This window comes from Eriocheir sinensis, chromosome 19 (assembly GCF_024679095.1).
Source record: "Eriocheir sinensis breed Jianghai 21 chromosome 19, ASM2467909v1, whole genome shotgun sequence".
Lineage (NCBI taxonomy): Eukaryota > Metazoa > Arthropoda > Malacostraca > Decapoda > Varunidae > Eriocheir > Eriocheir sinensis.
Window position 1 is genome coordinate 8,021,255 of NC_066527.1, and position 9,187 is coordinate 8,030,441.

Sequence of the window (9,187 nt, forward strand, 5' to 3'; positions counted from 1 at the left end):
CTAGTTCTTGAGTTGGTCTGTAGCTCAAAAGGTTCGGAGTGGTCGATGTTACTGAAGTTCTCTAGGTACTTGAATACCTTAATCATGTCCACTAATAAGCGTCTCTTTTCCAGCGTAAGGAGGTTGAGTCGCCTGAATCGTTCTTCATACGGCAGGACTCTCAAGGGTGAAATCATCGTAGCGCGTCGCTAGATTTTTTCCAATAATTCAATGTCTTTTCTGTAATTAAGGGACCAGAATAGTACCACATACTCGAGGTGAAGTCTCACCAATGAGTTACATAAGGATAACATTACTTCCGGCGTCTTATATTCGAAGTGTCTTGATATAAACCCCAGCATAGTGTTGGCTTTGTTATTTGCTTTTTTACAGTGTTTTGCGTGTTTTTGGTCACAGCTGATAATGACACCAAGATCCTATTCCTCCTGCACGAGCTACAGAGGATTTCAACGCATGTTGTATATATGGTTACTGTTTCTGAAACTAAAGTGCATTTGCATTTGCATTTGTCAACGTTAAAGTGCATTTGCATTTGTCAACGTTGAAGGACATTTAATTAAGGAGGAGTAGGAGGAGGAGAAAGAGGAGGTGGAGAAGGAGGAGAAGGAAGAAGAAAAAGAAGAAAAAGAAAAAGAAAGATTATGATGAAGATGAGGAAATAATAATGATGATAATAAAAAAGAAAAGAAGATGAAGAAACAGAGGAGGAGGAGGAAGAGGTGAAGGAGGAAGTGTTAAGAGGAGAAAGTTGTGATAAAAATAGATACAGCAGAAAGAAAAGGAGAGGAGAACTAGGAAGAGAAAAGAAGGAGGAGGGGAAGAAAAAGCGAGGAGTGTTAGAAGAAAATGTTGGACAAGGAAAAAAGAAAAAAGTTGAGGAAGAAAAGTTACCCTTGCGTGTGAACCTTTCCTTGCACACTCGTTCAGGAGGAGGAGGAGGAGGAGGAGTGGAGGAAAAAAGGAGAATAGTCAGGTAAAGATTGTGACTGAAGGAACCAAAAGAAAAATTGGACCGGGAAAAAAGTAATGAAGGAGGAGGAAAAGGAGGAGGCCCTAAATTGAACATCGCGGCTTTATTAACTAATCTCCATTTATCATTTGCTGCATTCCAAATATGTCGTGTTTAGTCTGTCTGTTTATTAAATATGCAAATGTCGGCCTGGCCTTTATTACTTATCAACAAAGTCTCTTAATGTGTGTGTGTGTGTGTGTGTGTGTGTGTGTGTGTGTGTGTGTGTGTGTGTGTGTGTGTGTGTGTGTGCGTGCGTGAGAGAGAGAGAGAGAGAGAGAGAGAGAGAGAGAGAGAGAGAGAGAGAGAGAGAGAGAGAGAGAGAGAGAGAGAGAGAGAGAGAGAGAGAGAGAGAGAGAGAGAGAGAGTCTGTCTGTTTGTCTGTCTGTCTTTCATTAACTGTAGTTTGAAAAAGAGGAAGAGGGAGAGGGAGATTAAGAGGAGGAGGAAGAAACATGGAAACATGGACTAGCAGGCAGCAGAAAGCCTGTTGGCTCATTACTAGGCTGCCTGCGTTCAGTGATTTAATCAATCCGTTTGCCATAGGAGTGGCTTGCAGGGAAGGATTAAAGCACTTGTGTACCTACTCTTGGGAACGTTCAGTTCACACCCGTTGCAGCAAAGTGGCGATCAATGCGTTTCTTGAAGGAGTTGATGGTCTCTGCGCTAACCACTTCTGCAGGAAGGCTGTTCCAGTGGCGAACAACTCTATTTGAGAAATAACTCCTGCCGATGTCGGTATTGCATCGCTTTGCTTGAATTGTTTTTCCGTTGTTTCTTGTTCTCAGGTTAGTTTGTAGCGTGAAGAGTTTGGAGTGATCAACGTTGCTGAGCTTGTTCAGGTACTTAAAGACTTGTATCATGTCTCCCCGCAGTCGTCTCTTTTCCAACGTGAAGAGGTTGAGTCGCTCGAGTCGTTCTTCATAGGGTTTCGTCCTCAGTGATGGTATCATCTTCGTGGCGCGGCGCTGTACTCTCAAGTAATTCAATGTCTTTCCTGTAATTAGGAGACCAGAATTGCACGGCGTATTCCAGGTGGGGCCTTACCAGCGAATTATACAAGGATAACATAACTCCCGGCGTCTTGTATTCAAAGTTCCTCGATATGAACCCAAGCATTGTATTGGCTTTCTTACAGGCGGACTTGCAGTGTTTTGTTTGTTTCAAGTCACTGCTGATGGTGACCCCGAGGTCTCTTTCCTCTTGCACAACATGTAGTGGTTCGCCACCCATGTGGTATATGTGGTTGCTGTTTCTGGATCCGATATGCATTACTTTACATTTGGTAGTGTTGAAGGACATCTGCCATTTTTCCGACCACCGAGTGATCAGGTCCAGGTCTCTCTGGATAATTTCGCAGTCTGTCGTCGTGAGGGCCTTCCCACCCACCTTTGTGTCGTCGGCAAATTTTGAAAGATTGGATTTTAATCCTAGTTCTAGGTCGTTGATATATATGATGAAAAGTATGGGTCCCGGCACTGACCCCTGTGGCACTCCACTTGTGACCGGGAGCCACTCGGAGGCCTGTCCGTTGAGTACAACTCGTTGTTTTCTTCCAGTGAGCCAGTCTTTGATCCACGTTGTCAGATCGTCGCCTAATCCCGCCGACTTAAGTTTCTTGAGGAGTCTTTCATGTGGCACTTTGTCAAAGGCTTTCTGAAAGTCTAGATATATAACATCACTGGGGATATGATTATCCCAGTTTTCATAGATACCTTGGAAGAAGTCCAATAAATTGGTTAAGCATGAGCGCTTGTTCCTGAAACCGTGCTGAGCATCGGAAATGATGTTGTTGTCTTCAAGGAACCTAACGAGTTTGTCTCTGATGATCTTCTCGAGGATTTTTCCCGCCACTGAGGTCAAGCTGATTGGTCTGTAGTTTAGGGCCACACTTTTGTCTCCCTTTTGTAGATCGGTGTTACGTTCGCTTGTTTCAGTCTTTCGGGACTTTGTTTTGTTTTAGTGACAGATTGTAGATGGCGGTGAGTGGATTGAGGATTTGCTGATTGAGTTCCTTTAGCATCCTGGGTGACAAGTCGTCTGGTCCGGTAGACTTGTTTGTCTCGAGTTTGTTCAGGTACTTTTTCACATCCCGTTCGTCGATTGTACCAATTTCTAGGGAGTGATTCCCATCGGTGGGGAAGGGCTCGGTACGGACTGGGTATTCTCGACCGTGAACACTGACGCGAAGTTCCTGTTTAGGATTTCGACCATTTGTCTACTGTCCTGTGTTAGTACGTCACTTTCATCTTTTAGGAGACCGATATTGCTTTTTGTCTTCTTTTTGGTTCTTATATACGTGAAGAACTTTTTCGGGTTGGACTTGGCTTCGCGTGCAATTTGCTTTTCATAGTCGCGTTTACGCTGGCGAATGAGTGTTCTGCAAGCTCTGAGGCTTTGATGGTACTGTTCGCGTGCCTCGTCAGTGCTGTTTTCCTTTAGCAAGTTGTATTTTCTCTTCTTGAAATTAATCGCCCGTCGAACTTGGGTAGTCATCCATGGTGTGCATTATTTGTTCTCCTTGTCTTCATGGGAACAGTCGTTCTCTCTACCTCCAGGAGTTTGTTCTTAAAGCCGTTCCACGCGCCGTCCACCGGAGTGAGGTTCATGGGTTCCCAAGTTGTCTGGGTTAGCAGCTCACGAGCGAAGTTAAAATTGGCTTTTTTGTAGTCTGGAATCTTGGACGTGTTTTCGGTGAGTTCATGGTCTGTTCTGATTTTTAGGCGAATTAGGTGATGGTCGCAACCATCCAGTTTTTCGCCGACTTGACATTCACGTGTGAGATCTGAATCACTCACGAGTACTAGGTCTAATAAGTTATTTTCCCTCGTCGGTTGGCTAACAATCTGAGTAAGAAAAGTGTCCTCTAACATTTCGAGCAATCTGTTACCCTCCCGATCTCCAATCATCGTGGTCCAGTCAATGTTGGAACAGTTAAAGTCCCCGATAATGACTGACTGTTTGTTTTGTGTTATGGTGTGAATTTCCTCGTACAGCGCTTCGTCGTCCGCTGCTTGTTGCTTTGGAGGTCTGTAAACGATTCCAATTGTTATTTTGTTGTGCTTGCTAGTCTCCAGTTCAACATATACAGTGTCATATTTTTCTGAGTCTTCTTTGGTTATTTCCACGGCAGGGTATTTGTTCTTGACGTAACAGATAACACCTCCTCCTTTCTTGTGAAGTCTGTATTTGTAGAAGCTCTCGGATCCCGGAATTGAGAATTCGGTCATTAGGTGGTCAGAGGTGGCCCACGTTTCGGTGATGGCAATTACGTCCGGACTTTCTACGTCAACATAGGCAAGTAGCTCATCCTGTTTGGGTATTAAGCTCCGCGTTGGTGTATAGGACAGAAATGTCCTTCTTGACTTCAACGCTTCGAGGCACAGTAGTCTGGTGTCTGCTTGTGTTTTCTGTTGGGGCCTTGTGTGATGAGCGGTCCCTACTGGTTGGTTGTTTACGATACTTTGGTGCCCTCCCGCGCTCGGAGTTTTTGAGTACAAAGTACCTCCTCGTTCAGCAACCTACCAAGCCGTGCTGATCCAATCGCATTGAGGTGAAGACCGTCAGGACGGAAAAGGTCGGGATATCATAAAATGATTCCACTGACTTGCGAACGAAACTTCCTCGTCCTGGCAGAGGTGCTTCAATCTGTTGTTGATGTTCGACGCCTTTCTGTGGAAGCCTGTGAAGGCGTTGATTCTCGGAAGAATCCCGAAGACAATGATGTGGCTTGACTTTTCCTTGAAGCGGCGGATTACTCGTCGGTAGTCAGCTATAATTTCCTCCGTGGACATTGTTTGAACGTTGTTCGTGCCAGCGTGCAAAACAAAGAGTGTGTCCTGCCTGTGCGGTCTGAGACGAGGTCTACCGCTTCTTCTATATCTTGTAGTTTTGCACCAGGAATACAGTAGCGTCTTCTGTTCTTGATACTTCGTCCATAGAACTCAGTCAGTTGTTCTCTAACAATGCTGTCACCCACCAGTTTTATGTTAACCTTGGTGTTGATCCTTGATCCGTTGAAGTGTGATCCGTCTTCACAGGAGACGGCTGGGAGGATGGTCTTCCGTCTACGCCTGCAAGAGGAGGAGGAGGAGGAGGAGGAGGAGGAGGAGGAGGACGAGGAGGAGGAGGAGGAGGAGGAGGAGAAGGAAGAAGGAAGAAGAAGAAGGAAGAAGAAGAAGGAGAAGAAGCAGGAGAAGAAGAAGGAGATGATGATGATGATGAGGAGGAGGAGGAGGAGGAGGGGGAGGAGGAGGAGGAGGAGGAGGAGGAGGAGGAGGAGGAGGAGGAGGAGGAAGAGGAGGAGGAGGAGGAGGTAGAATGAGAGGAAAAAGAAGATGAAGAAGGCGTAGATGAAGCAGAGGAGGAGGAGGAGGGAGTGGAGGAGGAGGACGAGGGGGACGAGGAGATGGATGAGAGGGCAGCGGAGGTGGAAGAAGAGGAAGAAGAAGAAGAAGAAGAAGAAGAAGAAGGGGAAGAAGAAGCAGAGGAGGAGGAGGAGGAGGAGGAGAGGGAAGAGGAGGAGGAGGAGGAGGGGGAGGGGGAGGGGGACGATGAGAAGGGGGGGGAGGAGGAGGAGAAGGTGGACGTGGGGGACGAGAAGGAGATGGATGGGCACGCAGTAGAAGCGGTAACACAAGAAGAAGAAGAAGAAGAAGAAGAAGAAGACCTCACCCAGGGCCATGGTTTCGTCCGACCCCTGGGAGGGTGGAGGAGAGGGAGGAGGGAGATGAAGAAGGGGTGGAGGCAGTCGGAGTAAAAGAAGAAGGAGAGGAAGGCAAAGAAGAAGAAGAGGAAGAGGAAGAGGAAGAAGAAGAAGAAGAGGAAGCAGCGGTGGGGGTGGGAGCGGGTAGAGGGGGACGTTGGTTCAACGCTTTAAGGCACTCTGTTAAACCCCTCTCTAAATCTGAGATCTTCTTTTCCATTTGACAGTGTCTACATGACTCCGCCCCCTTATCAAAATATTGTGGGGCGAAGCGTCCTTTGCACCCGGGGCATTTGCGTAGTGATGAAGCCATATCTTTTATTGTTATCTTTTGATATGTTTTGTTACCTTTTAACTTCAGAGAGAATGAGTGGCAGTAGGTCAGGAGGGAACGATTAACTCCCTCCTGTCTGACTCGGGAGGTGTTCTCGTTAGACTTCCCTCTAGGGGATTCATGCGGCCGGGTAGGGGAGGAAAAAACAAGGGGTCTCCAGGGAATTTCGCCCTCCGCGCGGCTGGGTATACGCCGCAGCGGGAATGTACGGACCGAAACAATGAAAGAAAATCAGCCTGAAAACAAGGAGGAAGAGGAGGAGGAGGAGGAGAAAGAGGAAAAGGAAGAAGACGAAGAGAAGGAGGAAGAAGAGGAGGAAGAGGAGCAGAGCATTTGAACTCCTGTAATCTATTCGCCATAGCTAAGCTTAACATTTGCCGACTTACATGTTTCCTGTAGCCTGCTGTCCGTCTTATAAAATTATACTCAAGTCCTTGCCTACTCCTCCACCACCTATCATAGTCTCATGTTTTATTTTTTTAATCTGAATTACTGCAAACTGGCTGGCTTCCTCCTTCTGTATTCCGCCACCTGATTTTTTTTTTACTACAACAAAAGAGCCGACTCAAGGGCAACAAAAACAGTGTATATAAAAAAAAACCGCTACTTGCCGCTCCCAACAACAGAAAATAGTAGAGTGGCCAAAAGAAAGGTCAGTTTCGGATGGAGAGGTGTCTTGATACACTCTTCTTGAAAGGGGACAAATCATAGGCAGGAGGAAATACACACGAAGGAAGTCTGTTCCAGAGTTTACCAGTGTAAGGGATGAAGGAGTGAAGATGCTGGTTAACTCTCGCATAAGGGGTTTGGACAGTGTAGGGATGAGCAAGAGTAGAAAGTCGTGTGCAGCTTGGCCGCGGGAGGGGGGGAGGCATGCAGTTAGCAAGATCAGAAGAGCAGTCAGCGTGAAAATATCGACAGAAGATAGAGAGAGAGGCAACATGGCGGCGGAATTTAAAAGATAGAAGGCTGTCAGTAAGAGGAGGAGACCTGATGAGACGAAGAACTTTAGACTCCACGCTGTCCAGAAGACCTGTGTGTGTGGAGCCCCCCCCCCCCCCCCCCACACACACACACACGTGAGATGCATACTCCTTATTATGCTCGCAATGTCTTTTTGCTTTCAAGTATTTCCTAAGGCCTTATACTTTTGCCCTTGCACACTAGCTCTTATGCTAGGTCTTATTCTTCTACCCTTACCTTTACCCTCATGCCCTTACCCTTATACCCAATTTTTTAGGATATTAGGGTAAGTTAGGGCAAGGGTAGGTTATTCTCCTCCTCCTCCTCCTTCTCCTCGTTCTCCTCTCTTTTTCTTTCACCTTTATTTCCATTTTTTTACCATAACTTTCCCTCTTAACACTCCCTCCTCACCTCACCTCTTTCCTAACCCTCCTCTCAATCATCTCACCTCCTTTCGTAATCCCCCTCTTCACTCACCTCGCCTCACCTCCTTTCTTAATCCCCCTCTTCACTCACCTCACCTCCCTTCCTACTCCTCCTCTCACTCACCTTACCTCCTTTCCTAAACCCCCTCTCACTCACCTCACCTCCTTTTCTAATCCCCTTCACTCTGTGTTTTTATCTCCTTCATTTCAGGCAATCATTAATCACTTTCAGCTAAGATGGCGCCTAAGAAATGCAGTACTTGTAACAGTAGCTTCCCAGCTCACTTTTTTACAGGGCGTTCTGTTGTCTGTCGACTGTGTCTCTCCAGGCAGCATCTCGAGACAAGACTGCAGGAGCAAAAAGAGAAGATGGAAGCAGGTCAGAATAAAATAATAGAGCTTTCTCGCACTGTTGCCTCCTTACAGGAAGTCATCCAGGCTAACGTTGCTGTGGTGCCAAACCCTTCTCCAACCGCCCCCTTGCCTTCAGCGGTACCGTCGACACCAGCGGACAACACCACGCAGCGGGAGGGTGGTTGTGGCACTGCCCATGATGGCTTCACCGTCGTGAATTGAGGAGCCAAACCAGCCAGACAAGCAATTTATCTTGTTCATTGCTTCAACAGGTTTTCCATTCCGGAGGAGGAGGAGGACGAGCAGGAGAGCATCTTCCTGGTGGGTGACTCCATGATTCGCCAGCAAGTCGTTGAGTTCTGCGGCAGAGTTCCTCATCGAAGACGGAACTATTGCTATCCTGGTGCTGGGATCGACGATATAACTTCTGCCCTTGAGGAGATCTCCTTCAGGCTACTAATGATTCACTGTTTGTTATTCACACAGGTACGAACGACGTCACCACGACCCGGTCTGAAGAACTGCTGGACAAGTACCGTAGGCTCATCCAGCAGTATAAGTCTAAATCCCCTAACATTTTGATTTCAGGAGTTCTACCACGGACGTGGGCGGAGAGCGACTCCTTCAGCAAGGCCTACAGCCTCAACAACCGCTTACAGACTCTTTGCAGAGAGCTTGACGTTGAGTTCTTCAACGCCTGTGACAATTTCTACGGACAAAGTGAGCTCTTCCACAGGGACGGAATACACCTGCCCCCCATCGGGGCAGCCAGATTCGGAAGGCTCCTAAACGACGCAGTACAAAAAACGACTCTCAGCCACGCCCCTCCACCCCGCCCGTGTAAATAGACGCCATGCATCGCAACAAACTCGTAACCGTGATCCCGCAAGTACCACCACCACTATTACCAAGCCTCTAGATAACTTAAAAATCCTTAGTTTCAATGCGCGTAGCCTAAGAAACTAGTTTGATGAACTGAGATGTTTTGCTCTAACAGAAAATATTGACATAATTGCTATAACCGAAACATTTATCGACACCACAAATATTGATTTAAGTTCCGAATACAACATAGATGGCTACAGACTCTTCAACAAAGATCGTGTAACCGTAGAGGCGGTGGCGTCGCCCCTTTTGTCAAAAGCTATTTGCAACCCACTGACAAAACACCAAGAGACAGTAACGTTGAACATTTGTGCGTGCGAGTAAACATTGCAAAAGTCAATTTAAATATATCTGTCACCTACAGGCCTCCCGGGCAATCACTCGATGACGATCTTGAAATGTACAGCGTTTTAAGGCAGTCGCTTAATAACAACGACTCACTTATATCAGGAGACTTTAACCTCCCCCATATCGACTGGGCGACACTATCAGGTACAGAAGGCGAGTCACAT

General features: G+C 46.8%; 1 protein-coding gene across 1 annotated transcript in view; it reads right to left on the minus strand.

Annotated features, from left to right (window-relative positions):
* LOC127000957 (cell adhesion molecule 2-like) overlaps positions 1-5,693 on the minus strand; it is a 36,662-nt gene extending 30,969 nt beyond the window's left edge. Inside the window, exon 1 of the mRNA XM_050865133.1 lies at positions 5,684-5,693. Coding sequence (XP_050721090.1) covers positions 5,684-5,693 — 10 coding nt within the window. The remainder of the gene's footprint in view (positions 1-5,683) is intronic.
* Positions 5,694-9,187: the final 3,494 nt, after the last annotated feature.